At 57.1% G+C, this 23,753-nt stretch overlaps 1 protein-coding gene across 1 annotated transcript in view; it reads left to right on the top strand.

The window, feature by feature from the left end:
* The first annotated feature begins 1,480 nt into the window (after positions 1 to 1,480).
* The window catches only part of KIAA0930, a 39,979-nt gene continuing 17,706 nt past the window's right edge, over positions 1,481 to 23,753 (top strand). The window contains exon 1 of the mRNA XM_080663078.1: positions 1,481 to 1,818. Coding sequence (XP_080519204.1) covers positions 1,611 to 1,818 — 208 coding nt within the window. The 5' untranslated portion in view covers positions 1,481 to 1,610. The remainder of the gene's footprint in view (positions 1,819 to 23,753) is intronic.

Raw genomic sequence — 23,753 nt, 5'->3', positions numbered from 1 at the left:
GGAGGAGGGACAGGGTGGGGCCTGGAGGCAGGACCGTCCTCCATGGGTCAGAGGAATGGAGGCTAGCGTGCCTGCAGGGATGACTGGAGATTCAGCTAGCTGGGACCCAGCTGTGTCACTCCCTCTCCCTCTCCCCCTGTCCTTGGAAGTGGGCCGCCTGGGGTGCGGTCTGGGGGAGGCCTCTGGCTGCTTCACCCAGGTCTTCCTGTCTGCAGATGCCAGCACATGGATGGATGCCAGGCCGGACCTTGACCTTCATCGGGATCACATGCCCAGCTGACCTCCTACCTCCTCACCCTCGTCCCCCTCAGACCTACCAACCCTCGTGGGCACACCCCCATAAAGCACAACTGAGGTAACAGACTCATAGCCCTTGGTCACTCCTGGGCTGTGCCAGGTGGGGCAGTCAGTGCGGGCAGGAAGGGCTTTGCCATCGTGTGCTTGAGACCTTTTTTTTTTTTGTTCATCCTCACCTGAGGATATTTTCCCATTAATTTTTTTTTTTTTTTTTTTTTTTTTTTAGAGAGAGTGGAAGGGAAGGGGAGAGACACATCGATTGGCTGCCTCCTGCACGCACCCTGACTAGGGCCAGGAATCCAGCCTGAAACCCATGTATGTGCCCTTGACCTGAAATCGAACCCAGGACCCTTCAGTATGAGGACTGATTCACTGAGCCACAGTGGCTAGGACCCGGCCCGAGACCTCGTCATGGGGGATGGGTGTGACCCATTTCTGGGTTCTGCAGAGGAAGTTCTCAGCGAAACTAGTCTTTGCAACTGGATGGCGAGAGGGAGGTTGACGGGAGCAGGGTGGGTGGGTGACAAAGTCAGTCTGGCGCGGGTAGCAGTAGGCAGGAGGAGGGCAGGGGGTCGGAGGCCAAAAGCTGCGATAGGAGGGGCTAAAACTGCTGCAGGGGCTCAGGAGCAGAGGTGGGTCTCAGAAAGGGCCGTGGGGCCAGAGCCTGGAGAAGATGAGTAGCCACAGGGGTGGAGGGGTCAGGGAAGGTCGGGAGACCCTGGGCTGGGGTTCGAGGCACGATCACAAGGGCCATTTGAGGAAGAGAGTGGTCGGCGGAGGCACGCCTCTTGGAAGTGGGCGGGGCCAAAGGAGGAGGGGGTGGGAAGGTTGTGGGGGGAAGGGACCGGCCGGCGCGGACACTGGGCGGAGGAAGCGGTGGCTGGGGGCGGGGCCTGGTGGGGTGGGGCGGGGCTGGATGATATTAGGGGCGGGGCCTGGAGAATCAGGGGCGGGTCAGGGAAGTCGGAGGTGAGTCGGGAAGTGGCCGGGAGGCGGTGTGGGCGTGGCCTGGAGGTCCGGGCGGGGCGTGAGGCGGGGCGGGGCCTAGGAGGCGGGGCGGGGCCTAGAGAACGGGACGGGGCGGGGCCTAGGGGCGGGGCGGGGCGGGGCGGCCGGCGGCCCTGAGGCGCGCGGGCGGAGGCGGCGCGGAGGTGCGCTCGCCTCTCTAGGCTCAGCGGGCGGCGGCGGCGGCGACGCGCACAAAGGCGGTTGTGGCTTCTCTGGTGCTCGCGGCGGGCGGCGCCGGGGCGGGTGCGGCGGGGCACGCCGGGTGTCCCCGCGGGCGCGGCGCGGGCGATGAGCCGGGGCCCGGCATGGCCTCTGCGCGGCCGCCGGGCTGGGCCTGCGCCTCGGCGCCCGCGCCCGCGGGGCTCCGGGTCGGGCCACCTGTCCTGCCCGCCGCCGCCTCCCCCGAGCCTGCGGGCAGCGCCGAGGCCGAGGAGCGCTCGCTGCAGCGCATGCTGCGCGCCATTGCGGAGGAGCGCGGCCGCCTCAGCCTGCGCCGCGAGGTCGGCGGCCTCGGTGAGTGCGGCCGGCGGGGCCTTCGGGGTCGGGGCGGCGGGGCCGGAGCGGGCCGGGCTGTGCGCGCCTCCGGTGTCTGCGCGTCTCCGTCCCGTGCGTGTCTCTGTGTGTCTCTATGTCGTGTCTCTGTCTGTCTCTGCCCCTGCGGGGCTCCCTGCGTGTCGTGTTTCCCTCCTGCGCCCCCGGGTCCCCGCGCCTGGGTCGTTCCTGTGCCCCTGTCTCCGTCCCAGATTTTGGTCCCAGGAGCGGCTCCCGTGCTCTGCCCCCCGGCTCTCTTTTTATTTCCCGGGTCATCGGTGTCTCCTCCGGCTCGTCTTCCTCCTTCCTTTCCGTGGCGCTGCCAGGCCCCTTCCTGCTCCGGGAAGTCCTCTGGGGCCTCGGGGCCTCGGGACCGCTGCAGAGAGTGTGGGCGCTGGATTTGGGGAGACCCCCAGCTCATCATTGGTCCCTGTCCCCAGCTGACAGGGAGGCCATGTCCCCGCTCCCCGAAGCCTTTGTCCTGCACTTGCCTGGGCCCTTCCCTCTAATCGGGGACCTGTTGGGCTGTGGTCCTCTGAACCCACCCGCTTGGCAGAGGGAGCCGGGCCTGCTGCCCCTCTCGGTGCGGGTCTGCCCCCAGGGGGGGCCCAGGTCATAGACGCCAGTGACGTGGGGTGGGTGCCTTGTAGTGTTGGATAGAGCCTGGGACTGCATGTGTGGGTGGGGTCTCGGGCTTGGCTGGGTGTGAGGTCATCCGTGCTGATGGATCGTGCCCAGACTGGATCGGGAGCAGCCCCCTCCCCTGTGTGTGGGGTTTGCCATTTTCTTCACGAGAAGACCCCTCCCTCCTTCATGCGGGAATGACTTCATAGCACGTTGTCTGCCGCCCCCACCCCACCCTCATCCCCCGTCTGGGCTGGGGATTTCTGAGGAGGCGGCAGCACCGTGGAGAAGGAATGTCAGCCTTGGAGCTTTTGCCAGTACGCCCTTCATTCGCCACTGGAGAAACTGAGTCCCAGAGAGCCCACGCATCCCCCTTAAAGCCACAAGGCAGCAGGGACATGGCAGCCCCCGGGGGCCAGGCCCCTCAGCAGGCCACGCCCTGGAGGGTGGACGAGGAGAGGAAATGCATGCCAGTCCTCCTTTGCGTGGAAGGCAGGCTGAGCCTAAGACACTCCTCCTCGGGGAGCAGGTCCCAGCCGACCCGCCCTGGAGTGAAGCTTTGCTCGTGTGCGCGTGGGAGTGGGGGTGAGGGGGGGTGCCACAAAGCGGGGGTGGACGAGGACATAGGTTTCTTTTCTGAAAAGTGTCACAACTTAGTTCTGAGCAGAAATGGGAGGCTCCGCGTTAATTCATTCAGCAGACATTCACTGAGCACCTACTGTGTGCCAGGCCGTATGCCCACCTGTCCCCTGGCACAGAAGGTCTGCAGTGGGAGGGGTCTGAGGGACCATCTGCGCTAGCCCTTCAGCCCTTTGCTCAGCAGCTCTGGGCAGCCCCCCCCCACTCCCCTGTCCACATGCTCCCACTGTCCTCTGACCCCCTGAGCATGTCCCCCCTGCTAGTCCCACCCCAAGGAGCCCCGAGGGCCATCCCCTAAGAACAATAATAATTTGCTCCAGCAGCTGGCATTTGCTGGGTCCCCACTATGTGCCAGGTGCCTTCTGTGCTGTCAATTTGCTGCTGGAATCTTCTTTCCAAGTCACCGAAGAGGTTCCCGGGGACAACCAGTGAGGCTAAGGCACAGCTGGGATTGACCTTCAGTCAGTCTGACCCCAGATCCCCCCCCCCCGCCCCCCCCCCCGCCGATGTCCCCAGCCAGGCCTTGCTGCACCTACCGGGCTGCACCTGGCGAGAACTGCCCCTAGTCGTAGCCCAGGGCAGAGCCTGCTGGTCATGCTATTACTGTTTGCTCTCCCGGCCTCCAGTCCGCCCTCCTCACAGGTCTCTCTGTCTCACCCCTCACCCTGCCCCGCACTCCCCTGAACTCGGCCCTGCTCTGACGCGCTGCACCCTTAGGCCTGCCGTGTTCTCCACCCGGAAGGCCACCCCGACTCACCTGCCCTGCAAACACCTACAGGTGTCCCCTCGAGCCTCAGGGAGCCCTTCTGCCACTCCCTGCCCCCTGCCTGTGCCAGTGGACTGGGTGCGTGTCCGCTGGACGCTCAGGGTGATGGGGCGCTGTGAAGCTCTGTGCGGCTCTTCCCTAGTGAGCAAGGGACCCCTGCAGGGCACTGCCCAGGCTGCGTCTCCTCCGTGTCCCGCACGGGCACGTGCAGAGCAGGGGCCCGGTAAACACTTAGCAAACAAGCGAGAGAACTGATTTCTGGGCTGGGAAATGAAGGGGACGGGTGGCCAAGGGGAATGGAACCCTAGCCTCCTCGGAGGGCTCATGTCCCCGTCTCTCATTCTTCAGATGAGACATGCGATGTTCAGAAAGGGGCCAGCTTAGTCATGACCTCATGCCCACGGTAGAGAGAGGACCCGAGGGTTGGCCCGAGCACCCAGCCGTGACCCCGGAACGCGGGCCCCGAGCCACGTGTGCATCCGGTGGCTCAGGAATCCCTCTCATCTCCACTCCGCAGCTGTGACAACCTGTTCCATTCGGGGATGAACTGAAGCCTTGCAGATGGTTGTTGTTGTTGAACTCGGGCGTAGGTTCTTCTGAACTGTGCCGTGTTCTCTGAGGTTGTTTTGAAAGTGTCAGGGAGGCTGTGGTGGAGACGCCTGACGCTGGACAAGCTGTTGCGTTTCTGAGTCACAGTGTGTGTCTGCGAGCGGGAGGAGGCGACCGCCCCCTGCCGCTGGCTGTCATGATGAAAGGCACCTTGGAGAGCCAAACCTGACTGGAACAGCACAGCAGTTTGGAGGACTTGCTCCGTGCCGTGCCGGGAGGGGCATCGGCCCTGATCCCTGCCTGGTGGGAGGGCACAGTGAGCCGGGGAGAAGCCAGGTGCGCAGGTGACTGTGCGGAGGAAAGGCCCCGCTGGAAGCGGCCAGGGCTTGGCCACTCCTGGCTGGATCTCGGTGTTTTGTCCACAGGAAGCTGCTTGTCATTCCAGGTAGCGGATGAGCCACGCCGGCGGGCGGAGGTGGCGTCTGTGGGCCTTCAGGATCCGAGCTGGGAAGCATGAGGGGGGCCAGTGCCCAGATGTGCGATGCAGACATCTGGACCAAGGGAGGCTGTCCCCTGACCCTCCTGCTGCGGCCTGGCCTTCTCATGGGCCCTGGACATCATTCCAGGCGTGCTGGGCGGCGGCTCCCTTCCGACAGGGGCAGCAGGACACTGACGCTGCGGCAGGCCACGTGGCCATGGCCTGGCCACAGGAGCGTGTGAGGGTGGGGCCTCCATCACGCCGTTGTCTTTGGGTCCTGGGGGGGTGCATTTCTGGGCTGTCCCCTCCTGTTCGGTAGCCTGGGAATTCTAGGTTTGTAAGGCTGTGGGGCAAAAGGCGTGTTTTATGTTCACTATTTCCTTTTGTCCTCAAAGTAATCCTACCCGGTGGGTATCAGGGTGCTCTATTCTTTTTTTTTTTTTTTTAAATGTATTTTTATTGATTTCAGAGAGGAAGGGAGAGGGAGCGAGAGATAGAAACATCGCCCTAACCCAGTGGTCGGCAAACTGTGGCTCGCGAGCCACATGCGGCTCGTGAGCCGCGGTTTGACACTCTGTTGACTAATGAGTTTGCCGACCACTGCCCTAACCGGTGTGGCTCAGTGGATAGAGCGTCGGCCTGCAGCCTCAAGGGTCCCAGGTTTGATTCCGGTCAAGGGCATGTACCTTGGTTGCGGGCACATACCCACTAGGGGGTGTGCAGGAGGCAGCTGATCGATGTTTCTCTCTCATCGATGTTTCTAACTCTCTATCCCTCTCCCTTCCTCTCTGTAAAAAAATCAATAAAATATATATTTTTTAAAAAAGAGATAGAAACATCAACGATGAGAGAGTATCATTGATCGGCTGCCTCCTGCTTGCCCCCTACAGGGGATGAGCCCGCAACTTCGGGCATGTGCCCTTTACCGGAATTGAACCTGAGACCCTTCAGTCCGCAGGCCGACGCTCTATCCACTGAGCCAAACCAGCCAGGGCAGGGTACTCTACTCTTTTTGCTGATAAGGAACTCGGTTATAGAGGTGAAGTAACACGTCCCCAGTCCCATGGCTGGTAAGCGCCAGAATCTGTCTGAGCCCAGGGCCAGGGGTGGGCAAACTTTTTGACTCGAGGGCCACAATGGGTTCTTAAACTGGGCCGGAACAAAAGCATGGATGAAGTGTTTGTGTGAACTAATATAAATTCAAAGTAAAGGAGCGGAGGGGAGAGCAAGAGAACCCTCCACTCTTTCGGCTCCGCGGGCCGGTTAGAACAGCCGAACGGGCCGGATCCGGCCCGCGGGCCGTAGTTTGCCCACGGCTGGCCCAGGCTCTTAGCAGAGGTGAGGCACCCCCACACCTGTCCTCTGGTGCTGGCAGCCCGGCCATACAGGTGTGCCCAGCTACCTGGCACAGGGTGGATTGGGGAAGAGCCCAGGCTGAGGTGTGAGTGTGTGCCTGTTGGGGGCACAGAGAAGGGAGCCACCGAGGCTGGGGGGGGGTGTTGTGCAGTGTGTGGCCTTTGAGAGGGACTGAGGCCTGGACGGAGGAGGACAGGCTAATGGGGCCTGCACGGTGGTTTGGGGCCCCGAATGCCTGGCTGAGAATTCGCACTTCCTTGGCCGGACCTTCAGGAGCTGTCGGGTGTTTGATTTGTGGGGTGGCCAGTCCCAGAGGGGCCGTGAGCTCAGAGGACGCTGCCCGCCTGCGTGTGCCAGCCGCTCTGCACCTGCGGCAGATCTCCCGCTGTTCTTACCCATTTTGCGGATGAGAAAACCAAGCTTCAGAGAGGAAAGTGACTCACCCAGGGTCAGGTAGCCGGGAGGTGGCCGAGCTGGGGGGCCATGAGGCTCCAGCTGAGGCCGGTCAGGTGCGAATAGCCATTTTGCAGAGAGTTCATGGAGTGAGCCAGAAGGAATGAGGGGGGAACTGCCCCCCCATGAGCCTCTCCATGGTACTGAGCACCTGCCAGCACCCTGTGAATTGGGAGAAGGACACACCGTCGGCCTGGCCCTTGTTGTGCTGGGTGCAGCGGCGGGGGAGGGGGGTGAGGGACTTGAGCGGGGCCTGTGGCTGGAAGGGAAGTCTGTGGGGCCCAAACATGTGGCCCTTCAAGGCCTCTGTGTCCTCATCTGTAAAGTGGACACAGCGACGACTGGAGGGTGCTGGGTTTGTAGGAGAAGTGACAGGCGCAGCCTCATGGCAGCGGGAGGCGGAGAGGAGACGCGGCAGGCCCAGGGTTGCCCCTAACGCTGCTGTCGTCCTGAAGGATCCAGGACGCGCGCCCGCACCTGGAACTAGGGTTGGATTCACAGCCGAGCTCAGGCTGCTCTGCCGTCACTGGGGACAGTTTGGGGCCGCGGGCGGCAGAGCTGGTTCTGGGCCAGCGGCGCGGGGAGGAAGTGTGGATGCGGAGCGGGGCCTCTTTCGGTTCCTGGCCTATTTTTAAGGCCTGTGGGTTCCGGCCTCCACCTGCCAGTGTGGTTCTCTCCCGGGGCAGGGTCTGCGGCCTCGCCGGGAAGCCTGAGGACGCTGGACCTCACACCTTAAAGACACCGAGGGTCACAGCTGCAGGGACACCCTGCAAGGTGAGACGGTGGTCAGCTGTGTTGGCACCACCCCGTCTTCCCCCTCCCCCAGGCTGGCCTCCAGGCCTGCTCGATGGCCTGGGCCAAGTTACGTCCCCCGGCTTGCAGCCTTTGCTGTCCTCACGTAAACTCACTTCTCGCGCTGGGCAGGCTCCTGAGTAGCAGACAAGCTGTGAGCCACTTGTTAAAAAACAGCCTCAAAACCCCCCAGTTTCGCCCTACGTGGTTTGGCTCAGTGGATAGAGCGCTGGCCTGTGGACTGAGGGGTCCTGGGTTCGATTCCGGGTTGAGGGCTTGGTCCCCAGTGGAGGACGTGCAGGAGGCAGCCGATCAATGGTTCTCTCTCATCATTGATGTTTCTATCCCTCTCTCCCTCTCTCTTTCTCTCTAAAATCAATAAAAATATATTTAAAAAAAGAAAAACCCCTCAATTTTTTCCAATTAAAAAAAAATGTCACATGCACATAACAGAAACTGGAAAATATAAGAAATGGAGAACAATTACTCATAGTTCCAGTCACCCAGAGGCACACTACTTAGGAACTTTGCAAAGTCTTGCTTTCCAGTCTTTATAAAGCTTTTTAACGAACACTTGATGTTCTATACATAGTTTCTTAATCATGCTTTCTTACTTAGGATTCCTGAAACATTTTTCACGTTGTTCAAACTCACCACGCTATTTAAGTGACTACAAGATAGTTGAGTGGATGAGCCGTAACTTCCTAACTGGTCGGATCTGGGGGAAACTGAGCTTAGTTTTTCACTATTAGGAATCGTTTGCAACAAACCTCTTCATTTGCACAAAGGTCTGTGCACGTGGGAGGGTTCTTTAGCAGCCTGGGCTGTAGGTTTCACACCCGCCGAGCCCCCCAGCTCTGCCCCGGGTCCGTCCTCCTGGTAGCCAGTTTATCAGTGATGGCTGGTGCCACCCCAGGTGATCGGGAGACTGTGCCACCTGCCAGGGAGGTGGGGCCAAGGATTCCAGGTTCCTCCTGCCCCGGGGAGGAGGGGAGCTGGCCCCCCCACCCCCAGCAGCTCATTAGCCGTTGCTCAGCCCCTGGGATCCTTGCTCCGGTAGCAAAACCTGGAGAGCCAGACGTGCAAGCTGCGTGCTGCCCCGGGTGCAGGGTGAAGCCGTCTGCAGCCAGGGGCTCTGTGCCCCGCGTCTCCCCTGAGTCCAGCGAGGCTGCTTCTCTCCCTGGCGGCCTGGGGCCGGAGAGCCCCTCCTCCTGTTCCTGCGCGCCTGGTATTGTGTCCTTCCCACGGCCACCCTGTGACCAAGGGCACATCCCCCTGGCCCGTGAGGACGATGAGACTCGCGAGAGACTGAGGCTTTAGTTCAGGGCCCCCGAGCCGGTCTGGGGCCCAGGTGTCCCGCACGCGCGGCTGCTGCCTGTCCATTCGCCCTTACCTGCCCATCTCGCCCAGGAGGGCCTTTCTGTCTGTGTGGCCTCCCCAGCCCCTGCTCTTCACAGGGAAGGAGGTTGTAGCAGCGAGAGTAAAGGGGACATGTCGGCGGCGGCTGCGGGGGCTGGGCGCTTCTGAGGCCACCACGCAGGCAGCCAAGGGCAGGAACTGAGCAAGAGGCCCGAGGTCCCAGTTCCTCATCGGGGGACAGCGAGAGAACGGCCTCTGGGGGGTGGGGGGTGGGGGGTTGTCTGGTTTCCAGAGGGAGGATGCCAGGTGACTTTGGAGGTAGGACCACGGAAGGGCCTGTTGTCCCTCGGTGTCTGGCCAGCTGCGCTGCGTCCTCGTTTCCTGCAGCGCGTTGTCAGCTTTGCATCCCTCCCAGCAATGGGAGGGATCGAGTGCTTAGTAAACTGCCTGAACGCGGAGAGCCCGCGGGAGCTGGGTGCCAGGCACTGCAGTGAGCAAGGCAGTCCCTGTCGCCGGCCTCAGAGCTGGGCGGGTCCAAGCCTGGCTCCGTGAGGAGGCGTGCAGGAATGAGTGCGTGGTGCACGCACTCGCCCGAGGCCCTCCGGCGGGGTGTAGTGTCTCCCCATACAGTGAGCAGGTTGCAGCATCTTCTGCAGCTTCCAGGGTTCTGCGACCTGCCTCATGCCACGTCGCCATGGCGCTGAAGGCGGGAGGAGGCGGGAGGTTGACTGATCGGTGACCCCAGGCAGTTGGGGAGCGGAGGGGAGGCGGGCGTTGAGGTGGCCGGGTCACCGCTCCTGTCTGGGGTGGGGCAACTGTGTGGGTGTCGGCGGAAGCCTGGGAGATTGCTCAGGAGGATAGCAGCTCGTTTGGAGGCCTTTGTGTGTGTCAGAGCAAAGCAGTGAGTCAGGAGTTTGAATAGGGCCACGGCGCTGAGGGGCTCCCAGGAGAGGGACGTTGGGCGTGGAGACACTGGCGCTGACTGCTCGGGCAGGACGGAGGCTGGCAGGGAGCCGTGGCAGGGAGCCAGGCGTCACACGCCGCAGGGCTGCAGGGTGCAGGCATTGCTGTTTGCAGAGTCTGCAGGATTGCTTTTGGAACGGCAGGCCGAGGGCTGCTGGGGCCAAAGGCCCACCCCATGAAAGCAACCTTGAGGTCAGGGTCAGGCTTCTTCCTCACTGGGTCCCTCATGCAGGGCCTGGCGCAGAGTGGGTGCTGGCTGAACCCGGCCTGAACTCCTGACCCAGCTCCCGATCTCATCTTGCGTCACCTGGCTTATTAGGGAGATCCCAGACGGGATGCGAGGACTGAAAGAGCACTTTGAGAATTCCGCAACCGTGTGCACACGTGAGGGCGGAGCGTGGATGAGGTTACTGCCGGTGAGGGCTCTGGGGTGAGACTCGAAGCTGCTCCATCATTCCCGGAGCAAGCTGAAAGCTGGGTTTGTCAGTCACATGCTTGTTCCGCTGACTCCCTGTTGTGGCCCTGCCCTGTGCGGGGTCTGAGGTCACCCTGTGCGGGGTCTGAGGTCACCCTGTGTGGGGTCTGAGGTCACCCTGTGAGGGGTCTGAGGTCACCCTGTGCGGGGTCTGAGGTCACCCTGTGCGGGGTCTGAGGTCACCCTGTGCGGGGTCTGAGGTCACCCTGTGAGGGGTCTGAGGTCACCCTGTGCGGGGTCTGAGGTCACCCTGTGCGGGGTCTGAGGTCACCCTGTGCGGGGTCTGAGGTCGCCCTGTGCGGGGTCTGAGGTCGCCCTGTGCGGGGTCTGAGGTCGCCCTGTGCGGGGTCTGAGGTCGCCCTGTGCGGGGTCTGAGGTCACCCTGTGCGGGGTCTGAGGTCGCCCTGGACGGCAGGGCGCTGAGCCAGCCGTCAGGAGCCCGTGTGACGAGGCTCCGCGCAGCACAGGTTTGGGGCAGGGTTTGGGTTGGGGTGTGGGCTGTCGTCTGGCTCCGCCACTACTAGCAGAGTGACATCAGACGGTGACTCAAGCCTGGAGCGCGGTGTCCTCATCAGTTAAACGGAGGTAGTAATTGTATCGCGTGGGATTTGGTGACGTTCAAAGCAGGTACAGTAAGTAGCGTGGGTGGGTGCCCTGCAACGGAGGGATCGAGTGCTTGGTATAGGAGGCACAGGGCTCAGGGAAGGGGGCGGTCGGTGGGGGATGGACCCTTCCCCTCCCGTCCTGGGAGGTGACAGCTGAGCTACTGTCACAGGCAGGTCACCTGGGCCTCCGTCTGGGAAGGAGGCAGGGGTGGGGGCTGGAGCATGGGCCACACCTCGGCGTTCAGGGGGCTGCCTGGAGAGGTCCTTTTCCTGTCCTCACCTCCCCGGGGTCCCCCTCCGCAGGGCCTGGAGTGCTGGGCCCTGGCAGAGGAGCCAGGCCTTTGCACTGAAGAAGGCAGGCACGGCACGGCAGGGGTGTGAGCTGGTCCTGGTTCTGCCACTCGGCATCGCTGAAACCCCTCGCCCCTTAGGCTGGCGCAGAGGACCAGCCGGCCTGTGGGATGCTCACGTGGGGACCCCTGGGACCCGCTTCCCAGCCCAGGCCTCCTCGGGGCAGTCCTGGCCCCGGGCAGCTCCTTGGACTTCGTGCCCGAGGGAGGGGCTTCGGCAGCAAAGGGCACAGAGGCACGGGTTCTGAAAGGGCTATTGAGGGACACAGAGGCCTATTCACTGGGCCCTGGCTGCCCGAGGGGAAGCGGCCAAGCGCTGCCTTGGACGCTCCCCAACGAGGACACTTGACCCCATTTTGGGGGGAGGGCCAGGCTGGGCAGAGGCTGCTGAGCCAGGCGAGCTCGCAGGAGGCACCTGGCCAGGCCCTTGTTCCGACAGCACCGGGCATCTACTTATGTGGGTCAGGGGTCCTCCGTCCATTCTCCACCCTCCAGAGAGACTTCCCTCGACCCCTCCCCGCCACACCCTTGAGGGGTCCCGGGTCCTCTGAGATACCCACCCAGCCCCCAGCCAGTGAGGAGGTCTGAGGTTGGGTCGGCCCCAGCTCCGGCTCTCGCTCAGCATCCTGTCCTCGCCACACCGGGCGGTCCCCCGGCCGCGGGGCCTGCAGTGCTGTGTCCTGCTTTGCCCACTGAACCCATAGTTATGAGCCCTCAGCTGAAACCCCCCTCCTCAGGGCGCCTCCCTGACACCCTGACACCCTGACGTGCGCCATGGGCTCAGGGCACACACCTGCGCTCCTGCCATTGCCCAGGCGGCTGCCCTGCGTGGTGACACGCTCCAGGGTCAGGGACGTGCTAGATGCCAGTCACCCTCACCGCCCCAGCCCCGAGCACCGAGCACCGCCTCTAAGGAGCGCTCAGAGATGTGTGCCGGGCTGGAATGAGGTGTGGGCCGGTGGCTTCCGGTTCCAGCTCCAGCCAGCTGTGTGCCCCAGGACGACTGGTAAACAAACCCGTTTCTGGGAGTGATGTTATCGGAGGGGTGATGTTATCGCGGGGTGCCCTCCGTGTCCCTGTCTGTTGTTGGGGGAAGTGGAGTTCTTGAGATGTCGCAAGGAAAGGAATTTGCTGAGACTCACATGGAGGAGGAGTAATTTATATTTTCACGGACTTGAACCCCTGAGTTTGCAGTGTCACATTTCCCTGCGTCCCAGTCTCACCTCCAGCAGGGCAAGGGGAAAGGTCGCTGCCCAGAGGCTCTGCTCCATGTTAAAGCCCGGGCCGGGCCAGCTCCGGCTGCTTAGCTTGCGCTCCCGCTGCAGCCCGTGGCGCGTGGGGTCTGCACGGCCATGGTCATGTGGCTGCAGACGTGCCATGGTGATTACATAACTTCGCACGTGGGAGTGAGGCTGCGGGAAGGCCCCGAGTGGAACCGCTGGGTCAAAGTGTAAGCATTTGTGGGTGTTGTTTCACAAAGTCCCTCTAGGGATTTTGTTGTTGTTGTTAATTCTCACCCGAGTTTATTTTTTCCATTAATTTTTTTAGAGATAGTGGGGAGGGGGAGAAGGAGAGAGAGATTGGTTGCCTCCCACATGGGCCATGACCTGCAACCCAGGTACATGCTCTTTTTTTTTTTCATTTACCTTTATTGTTGGAAGAATTACAGATGTCTCCTTTGCTTTTTTCCCCACTGACTCCCCTCCACCACACACCCGTCCTTCCCGGGCCTTCACCACACTGTCCTATATAATACAAGGGTGATATGCAAATTGACCCTAACGGCGGAACGACCAGAACAACCGCTGGACCAATCTCAGTCACTATGAGGCGCACCGGCCACCTCTTGTCCCTCCCCCCGGCCCTCAGGCACCGAGCACCCGATGGCGAACGGGGAACCAGGGGTGGGTGGCGGCGGGGGGCGGGGCCGGCTGTGGGCAGCTGGGGAAGATGGCCCTGATCACAGGTCAGGCCTAGGGACCGTGCCCGCGCATGAATTTCGTGTGCCAGGCCTCTAGTTGTCTAATAAAAGCTCAGTATGGTAAGTGTCTGGTTATCCATTCAACCAATCAAAGTGTAATATGCTAATGATATGCTAAGGCTGCTCAACCGCTTGCTATGATGTGCACTGACCACCAGGGGGCTGATAGTCGACCGGTCAACCAGTTGCTATGACGTGCACTGACCACCAGGGGGTAGACGCTCCGACTGGTAGGTTAGCTTGCTGCTGGGGTCCAGCCCATCGGGACTGAGCAAGATAGGCCGGACACGCCCTGGAGCCCTCCCACGGTTCCTCCCCAGCTGGCCAACCTCCTGCGTCCCTCCCCAGCCCTGATTGTGCATTGGTGGGGTCCCTCAGCCTGGCCTGTGCCCTCTCGCAATCCAGGACCCCTCGGGGGATGTCGGAGAGCCAGTTTTGGCCCAATCCCACAGGCCAGGCTGAGGGACCCCCACTAGTGCACGAATTCATGCTCTGGGCCTCTAGTACACATATAAGTTCCCCTGTGAATTTCTCCCCACCCACCCCACCCCCGTCTTCCCTCTGATATTCGTCAGTCTGTTCCATGCTTCTCTGTCTCTGGATCTGTTTTGTTCATCAGTTTATTTTGTTCATTAGAGTCCACATATGAGTGAGATCATGTGATATTTATCTTTCTCTGACTGGCTTATTTCACTTAGCATAATGCTCTCCAGGTCCCTTCATGCTGTTGCAAATAGTAAGAGTTCCTTCTCTTTTACTGCTTTGTAGTATTCCATTGTGTAGATGTACCACCGCTTTTTTACCCACTCGTCTGCTGGTGGGCACTTGGGCTGTTTCCAAATCTTAGCTGTTGTCAGTTGTGCTGCTATGAACATAGGGGTGCATCCATTTTTTTCCAATAGTGTTTCGGGTTTCTAAGGATATATCCCTAGAAGTGGGATCACTGGGTCAAATGGGAGTTCCACTTTTAGTTTTTTGAAGGAACTCCATACTGTTCTCCACAGTGGCTGCACCAGTGTGTGTCCCACCAGCAGTGCACGAGGGTCCCTTTTCTCCGCATCCTCGCCAGCACTTGTCGTTTGTTGATGGTAGCCATTCTGACAGGTGTGAGCTGATAGGTACCTCATTGTTGTTTTAATTTGCATCTCTCAGATGATTAGTGATGGAGCATGTTTTCATCTGTCTCTTGGCCTTCTTCTTCGAAGAAATGTCTGTTTATAGGTCCTTTGCCCATTTTTTATTTGGATTGTCTTCCTTTTATTAAGCTGTATGAGTTCCTTAGATATTTGGAAATTAACCCCTTATCAGATGTATCATTGCCAAATATGTTCTCCATGCAGTGGGCTTTCTTGTTGTTTTGTTGATGGTTCTTTTGCTGTGCAGAAGCTTTTTATTTTGATGTGTTCCCATTAGTTTATTTTCTCCTTGGTTTCCTTTGCCCTAGGAGCTGTATTGGCAAACATATTGCTATGAGAGATGTTTGAGATTTTGCTGCCTGTGGCTTCTTCTAAAATGTTTATGGTTTCATGACTTACATTTAAGTCTTTTATCCATTTTTAGTTTACTCTTGTATATAGTGTAAGTTGGTGGTCTAGTTTCTTTTTTTTTTTTTTGCATATACCTGTCCAATTTTCCCAGCACCATTTATTGAAGAGACTGGACCTCAGTTGGGAATTCTGGGTGTATGTTCCCCACTTTAGTTTTGTTTCCAGTCTGGCCCTGGGAGAAGGTGCAAGAGAGATCTGCCTATCTGGCCACCATTTTCTCCTCCCTCCCCCAAAAAATCAGGTACGTGCCCTTGACTGGGAATCAAACCCGTGACCCTTCGGTGCACAGGGCAGTGCTCTAACCACTGAACCATACCAGCTAGAGCTCCATAGGGATTTTATCAGTCCACCTTCCACTGTCAGGTGTGACCTCCATGTCCATTCACACCCTCTTGAACCTGGAGTGTCATCAGGTGTGTGGGTAGGTGAAAAAAAATAGTTTTCGTTTACATTTCTCTAGTTGTAGGAAGTTGAGTGTGTTCCCTGTCCTAAAAGCCATTCGTATCCCTCTTTGCTTTCATGCTGTTCCATGTTCTGAGGCGTCGTATGAAACGTGTTACCTGTTAAGGCACTCAGCCCTCACGAAGGGGTTCCCCGTTTTCCCGTTTATGGTGTGTGGGTTTTTATCTCTGTAGAGATTTCTTACGTGGTTTATCGTTTTTTTCTTTAATAGCTCTTGTGCTTTACTTAGAAAGGGTTTTCTCTCTGAGAGAACAGAAAAATTAACTGATGGTGGTTTTTTTTAATGGTTTTAGTTATAACATTTAGAAGTTGTGATCTTCTTGGGTTTTGTTTAGGCCTGAGCAGGGACTCGGCCTTCTCTTTTTCCTCCTTAGCCGGCTGTGCCAGGACCAGCTGTCGAGTGCGAAATAACGCACCATCGCCTTCACCTCAGTGAGCTGAAGTGGCGTCTTTATGTCAATTAAAGGACCATGTGGTTTCGTTCTATTTCGGTCCTTCCTTTTCGGTTCCATGGATCTGTCTAATGATGTGCCAGTACCCCCTTGCTGTCGTTAATCACTTAGTTCATTTCATTATTCATGCAATTAGCCAATACTTACTGTTTCCTGTAGGTCAAACAGTAGTCTGGGGACTAAGACTCCGTCCGTGAACAAAATCGAAGAGGAAAAGTGTCCAGACTTGATGGAGCTCAGGTTCTCTCTGTTAAAATAGGCCGGTTCTCGAGGGGCAGGTCTCGGCAGACAGTGGCCCCCTGCCGCCTGTGTTTGTAAACAAACCTCCGCTGGAGCCCAGCCATGCGCAGTGCTCCCCTGTGAGACTGCGGCGGCTCGGAAGCAGAGACAGGACCGTGTGGGCTGCGGAGCCTCGGGTGTTTTCTGTTTGGAACTTTAACAGAAGAAGTTGGCGGCTCCTGTGCCAGGAAAGGATGGAAAGCGAACAGACAATAGTCGGGTTTATACTGTGGCCTCCGGCGACCAGTGCTGCGGAGGGGAGAGAAGCAGAGGTGGGATGGGGTGCTGGGTGGGCTTTGCCGTTTTTAGTGGGGTGGTTTGGGAAGGCCTCCCCGAGAAGCTGGATACTTGAGCAGAGAGCCCGAGGGAGGTAAGGATGTAAGCCTCCCGGAGGATTTTGAGCAGGGAAGTGACGAGCACTGACCTAAGCGTGGGGTCCAGAAGGAAGCTGGGCCGTATAGGCGGGCCCCGGCGGCCCCTGGGCCGGGCGTGAGAGTCATTCATGAAAAGTGGTTGGCTCCCAGGTTGTTTGGAGATAGAATTGATGGAAGGTACAGAGATAAAGTCAGAGAGTTCTGCGGGGGGAGGGGGGAGTGATGGTAGAAACTGACACATCTAATCTAATAAAAGGGCAATATGCAAATTAACCGTCACTCCGTCACAAAGATAGTGGCACCCATAGCGGCCGGGGCGGGACATTGGCATCATTGCCCGGGCGACGAGGCCAGCGTCCCGCGCTCCAGCCGCGGAGGGAGGGAGGGCGTCTGGTCAGGCAGCACGCCCCCAGCCCAGCGGACACAACGCAGGGGGGCCTCTGCACGTGAGCTGCAGAGGAAACACCTTTTCTGACCGCTCACTGGCTAAGCTCCCTGTACGCCACCACTCGCAGTGTTCTTGGTAACTTGGGAAATAAGAATCCAAGAAGGTGATCTAGGGTTTTTCCACCTCACTCCTGGAGGAAAAAACTAAGATCCGCTGCTGGAGGGCTAAGAAATGTCATATCCTGCCCTAGCCGGTTTGGCTCAGTGGATAGAGCCTCGGCCTGCCGACCGCAGGGTCCGGGTTCGATTCTGGTCAAGGGCATGTACCTAGGTTGCAGGCTCCTCCCTGGCAGGGCTCCAGGTCAGGGCTCATGCAGGAGGCAACCAATCACAGTGTCCCTCTCACACTGATGTTTCTCTCTGTCTTTCCCTCTCTCTTCCAAGCTCTCTAAAAATCAATGGAAACATATCCTCAGGTGAGGAAGGAAGGAAGGAAGGAAGGGTCATATCCTATGAAAGACACATCTTGAAAATGCCTAAAGAAAGTTGTCATTTTTTCGTGGTGAAGGGACTGGAGTCCGTGTTGATGAAAACACCTTGGCGGCTGCGGCGGCCAGCAGTGGCAGCAGCAGTGGGGTGATGGGGCTGGCGCCTTCCCCTGATCAGCCTGGTCACCTCCCGCAGAGGGAGGCCAGACCACGGCCGGGACACAGCCTAAGCCATCAGTAGGACATCCCCTGAGGGCTCCCCGTCTGTGAGAGGGGGCAGGCTGGGCTGAGGGACCCCCCCCCCCCCAGTGCACAAATTTCATACACTGGGCCTCTAGTCCATAAATGAACAAATAGGTCCAAGAAAAAGAGGGCCGAAAGGTTCCAGTTGGAATCAGCTTCTGACGAGGCCATAGCTACGGATGATGTGGGGTCAAGGGAAGCTTTTAGGTTTTTGTTTTTGTTTTAAGTTGGTGAGTCTTGAGTATTGCATTTGTTAGGATTCTTTTGGTCACAAGTGAAGAAACCAAAAAGAGAAAGTTACTGGCTAACGGGCAGTTGAAACCTCCAGAAGAAAAGCAGTCCCCAGTGCTTAGGACCCGGGGTCCTCCTTGCTCTCCAGCTCCGTTCTGGGCGTCTCTGGCCCTTCCTTTCTGCAGTGGACCTCCTCCACCGGCATGACAGAGGCTTCGGGCAGCCCTAGGCTTCATGGCTGCGCCACTGACGGGGAATGTGTAGTTTGGGTGGACCGTGACATGGGACTTAGCTTTCCAGTACATTTTAATACATGCCAGGGGTCATGTCCCCACGCCACTCTTTCTACATTTTCCTGGCTGTTTCACATTCTCTTGCATTTTCTTTTGGGTCATGTTAACTTGATAGATCAAATCAGGTAGAATTGCTCTATGATTTGAATGTTCTCGGCTAAGAACTTGGTAAACCTTCTCAGTTGTTCCAGCCTTTTTAAAAACAAACAAACAAACAAACACAATATAACCACTCCTCCCAATATAGCTTCTAACTAGCAGTGTTGGTTTGTGTGTTGTTGTTTTTTTATTTATTGACTAGAGGCCCGGTGCATGAAATTCGTGCACGGGGGTCCCTCAGCCCAACCTGCATCCTCTGCAATCCAGGAGCTTCAGGGGATGTCCTACTGGTGGCTTAGGCCCACTCCCGTGGTTCTCTGCTCTCTGCGGGGCCTGGGGGATTCGCTGCAGCCATGGAGATGAAGCCCCCATGCCCTGCTGTCCGCTCTCTGCCTGCCGCCGCCATGCGCCACGCGAAGGAAGCCCCAATGCCCTGCAGTGTGCTCTGTCTGCCAGGCCTGGGGGCATCGCCGACACTGACACACTAAGGAAGCCCCATGCCCTGCTGTCCGGGCTCTGTCTGCGGGGCCTGGGGGTGTTCCCATCGCTGCCTTGCTAAGGAAGCCCCCAAGCCCTGCTGTCCGAGCTCTGTCTGCCGTGTCGGGGGGGGGACCCAGCCTTGCCGCTTGGTCCCCGCGAACCCCGTCGGGTCTGGCAGGCCCAGACACTGCAGCAGCGGTGGAGCGGGGAGGCTCAATCCACCCCCTCCGGCGGCAGATCCAGCCTCGCTGCTCCGGCAGACAGGCCCGGACACTCCAGCAGCAGGGCGGAGGGGACTGGACGCCACCATCTTGTGGCTATGGGGGCTGCCCTTTTGTCACAGAGTGACGGTTAATTTGCATATTACTCTTTTATTAGATAGGATTTGAGAGAGAGAGAGACTTGTTCAACTTATTCATGCATCCATTAGTTGATTCTTTTTTAAAAAATATGTTTTTATTGATTTCAGAGAGAGAAGGGAGAGGGAGAGAGCTATAGAAACATCAATGATGAGAGAGAATCCTGGATCGGCTGCTTCCTGCAAGCCCTCTACTGGGGATCCAGCCTGCAACCCTGGCATGTGCCTTGACCAGGAATGGAACTGTGACCTCCTGGTTCACGGGTCAACACTCAACCACTGAGCCACACTGGTCAGACAGTGGGTTGATTCTTGTGTGTGCCCTGACCCCTGGGCTCGAACCTGCCACCTTGGGGTCTTGGGATGATGCTCCCAACGGCGCTACCCGGCCAGAGCTCGGAGTGTTGGTTTTATCAAAAGTGTTGGTTCTGCCCTGGCTGGTTTGGCTCAGGGGATGGAGCGTCGGACTGCAGACTGAGGGGTCCCAGGTTCGATTCCGGTCAAGGGCACATGCCTGGGTTGTGGGCTCGATCCCCAGTGGGGGGCGTGCAGAAGGCGGCCGATCAATGATTCTCATCATTGATGTTTCTCTCTCTCTCTCCCTTTCCCTTCCTCTCTGAAATCAATAAAAATGAAAAAAAAAAAAAGTGTTGGTTTCTGGATGTAGTGATTTTGTCCCCAAATACCGTATGATTTCTATTTTGAAGTTTGAATAATTTTTAATAGGTTTTTCTTTTCTTTCTTTTTTTTTTTTTTTTTGCATTTTCAGGTCAGGTATAACATCACCTATAACTAATGTTAATTTGACCTTATATTCAGTGTCTGTTCTCAGTATCTTCCTTGTATAATTGCAGTGTCTTGGTTCCTTTATTTTATTTGTTTATTTTTCATTTTTCAATTATAGTGGACATTCACTATTATATTAATTAAATGTCTGGTGTCTTTACAACAATGTTAAGATTCGTATTTTATGGGGAGTTATTTTTTAGATCCAGAATGGGAGTTGAACTTTATTGTTCTCCTACATCTGTGGAGATGATTGTGTGTTGTTTCTCACTTGAACTATGAATATATAGTGAATAAATGAGTAGATTTCCTAACATTGGGCCTTCCTGGTATTCCTGAATTAAACCCTGCTTATTCATGGCGTGTCCTTTCAGTGGACGGATGGGTTCCCTTTAATGCTGTATTCAAGGTTTTTACGTTCCTATCCAGGAGTGAGATTAGCCTGTAATTGCGGGGCGGGGGGGGGGGGAACGGGGGAGGCACGTGCACACTGCTTTTGGAATGAGTGTTATGCCTCCTTGTTGAAAAGAATTGGCAAGTGCTTAGGCTCTAGGGACGTGTGCGTAACTCTCTCTTCGAGGTCCGGTAGAATCGTCCTCAGAAACTTCTCCGCTTCGACCCCAGTGTGCGTTGTTGGGAGTAGCTCTTGGACAGTTTTCCCCGTTGCTGTACGTGACCATCATGCTTGATGGCTGTACACTTCGAAGATTAGGGTGACGGGCTTGCTTAACCCGTGTGGTTTAGGGGTCTAGAAAAGAATAGGGGTGGGTTCGAAATGCCCTCTGAAATCCAATTCCGGGTTACTCCGGACGTCTGGTTAGTTGATGGAGAGTGGTTCCGCGTTATCCGCAGTAACAGTAGCAGTCTTCATTCAGTGAGGTTCACAGAGTGCCAGGTGCTGTTCCTGCCCCTTGTAGGATCTCATTTGGTCTCCATAGTAACTGCAGGAGGGAGCTGCTCTTCTCCCAATTTTACTGATAAGGAAACGGACCTGAGAGGTTAACTTACCCAAGTAGACAATGGTCAAGAGTGTGGCTCAGTGGCTGAGCCTCGACCTATGAACCAGGAGGTCAGGGTTTGATTCCTGGTCAGGGCATATGCCCTGGTTGTGGCTCCTTCCCCAGTAGGGGGACATGCAGAGGCAGCCAATCAATGATTCTCTCTCATTGATGTTTCTATCTCTCTCTCTTCCTCTCCCTTCCTCTCTGAAATGAATTTAAAAAAATATTTTTTTTAAAAAAAGAACATGAACCAAGTCTACCCTTAAACACTGTGCTGACAAAGGCTTCCCCTAACCCAGCTGTGGGCAAACTACGGCCCACAGGCCGGATCCGGCTGTTCTATCCGGTTCTCTTGCTCTCCCCTCCACTCCTTTACTTTGAATTTATATTAGTTCACACAAACACTCCATCCATGCTTTTGTTTCGGCCCTCCGGTCCAGTTTAAGAACCCTTTGTGGCCCTCGAGTCAAAAAGTTTGCCCACCCCTGCTCTAACCCCATGTTGTGTTTGCATTAATGTGGAAAGCCTTATAAGATATAAAAGCTCCCTTCCTTCCCAGTGTACATTTAAAGAATCACCTCTGTGGAAAATAGTTTAATTATGTTAAACTAGTGGCCCGGTGCACAAAATTCATGCCCGGGGCTGGAGGGAGTCCCTCAGCCCAGCCTGCTCCCTCTCCAATCTGGGACCCCTCAGGGGGCCTAAGCCGGCAGTCAGACACCCTCTCACAATCCGGGACCGCTGGCTCCTAACTCGGAGCGCCAGCGGGTCTTCCTTTATTTATTTATTTTTATTTATTTTTTTTAGGGCAAAAGTCTATGATTTTTAATTAAAACTGAAAAACTGTCAGGGACAGGGATGACAGAGGACCCATCCTAGGTGGATGGGATCCTGGGGGTGGGGAGTGGGGAACGTGGTTGACACAGTTGTCAGAATTCACATGGGGCCTGTGGATTGAACCCTAATGCCGTTGAATGGAGACTTCCTCACGTGGTTGGGGGGAGAATTGTTATGTAGGAGTGTCTGCTTTTGGGGAATACACGGGAGTATCCGGCATCCTGTCATGTGCAGAGCATGCTCTCACACAGCTCAGAAAAGACCGGGGGAAATGGGCATACATGTGTATAAATGCACACACTCCCACCCAGTCTAACCTTGCTGTTTTCGACTCCACCTTTGTGCACCTGCCTCCTTGCTAAGGTCCGTAACTCCAGAATCAGGGCTTGCAGAGCTTCCCCGGGCATTGGGCCACGGCCAGGGTGCAGGAACCCTGCAGGGAGACCCGCGGGCACAGTCCCAGCTGAGGTCCAACAGGTGCCACCGTTTTCTTGTTTCCGCTCCAGTATGTGAACTGGGGTCTGTTTCACGGCGGGTTCAGTTGGGGCTTTGGCATTTCTGTGCTTCCTGTGGCGTCTGGCTGTGTGGGATGGCCAAGCTGGCGCTCCAGTGCCGCCGGTTCCCTGAGCCCGAGAAGACTGTGCAGTAAAATACGGAGAGAAGGGGGAAGGGGAGGCCGGGGGAAGGTCAATGGGGAAGGAAAAAAAAAAAAAAGAGAGACATATGTACTACTATTTGTAATACTTCAAACAATTAAAAAAAAAAGAAAATAATTTTATGGTTGGGGGTCACCACAACATGAGGAACTGTATTAAAGGGTCGCGGCGTTAGAAAGGTTGAGAACCACTGATTCTAGTGGGTCATTCAAACCTTCAGTTTGAAAAATATTTCTCTAAATAAAGAACATTATAACTGATGAACAAAAAAATAGATACAGAGGCAGTAAAGCACCGAACAGACTGTCAAATTACAGCGGGAAGGCTGGGGAGTGTTGGGGTGCGGGGGAAGAGACCAACCAAAGGACTTGTATGCATGCATATAAGCACACCAATGGACACAAGACACTGCGGGGGGTGTGGGATGAGGGCATGCGACAGGGGGTAGGGGAGGCTGGGGGAAGCTCAATAGGGAAAAAAAAGGAGATATATGTACTACTATATGTAATACTTTAAACAATAAAAAAATAAAATTAAATTTAAAAAAATAAAAATAAAATACGGAGAGAAGTTCACATTGTAAGCAAGTTCAGGCTGCCCCGTTTCAACCTTAAGGAATCCACAGCACCATCACATACGGTATCCTTTCAACGGAAACACAGAGAGCGCTGCCCTTGAGCACGCACGGTGCCGGCTCACTGGGGCCCACAGACCAGCAGCGATGGCCACTTGTGGGTGACGTCGTGAAGTCATGACGCTGAGGCGACGCCGGGGGTGAGTCCAGCTGCCACGGCCACGTCCTGGCCCACGTCTGGGCCTACACCCCACAGTGAAGCCTGTGGTCGGGCACCGACAGGCGGCTCGGGGAACTGACATAGCCATGTCGGTACCCCGCGGTTTCTCTATGTACGTTTAAACCCTCCATGTTCTTCCGGAAAGAAGGACTTTTTCTCCTGCTCTGGACGGCCACGCTCCCCCAGCGGCGCCTGAGGACCTGGGGTCTACCTCGCACCCCAGCCTCGCTGACCCCGCAGGCCACGGCCCTGACAGCTTCGGGCTGCTCCCACCCGGACTCCGCTTCCCCACACCTGGCGGTGGGCCCAGTGCACCTGCGTGGAGCTCCCGCCTGAACCGGTCGTCCGTCTGGTCGTGACGGCCCTAGTCTATTATTAGTATGGATTGCCACTCTGCTGGGAAGTGGATGCTCATCCAGACGTCCTTCCTGGATATCATAGCACAGCAGCGCTCAGGAGGCCACTGTCACCCCCCTACCCCCTGGGGCAGGGCTGTTCCTGGGGCTCAGCCGTGTAACGGGGAGGCTTGGGAGAAGTCTGAGCTGATTTCCTGGCTTCCCAGCGGGTGACCTGAAGGTCCTCTGTCTCCTCAGGTATCCACGCCCTGCATGTGTCTGTGCGCGGGGCCGGGTGTGAGCCCCAGGTGCCAGCGAGCCCCGGATTCCAAGGTGTCAGTCGCCTTATCTTGACACTGCAGGCTGCAGCTAGCGCGGCGCTCCCAGCTCACCGGGCCGCCTCGCGGGCCTGCAGTCAGGAGTGA

Source organism: Plecotus auritus (genome assembly GCF_963455305.1).
Source record: "Plecotus auritus genome assembly, chromosome: 3".
Classification (NCBI taxonomy): Eukaryota; Metazoa; Chordata; class Mammalia; order Chiroptera; family Vespertilionidae; genus Plecotus; species Plecotus auritus.
Note: the sequence above shows the minus strand (reverse complement) of the source record. Positions and strands in the feature narration are given on the sequence as shown.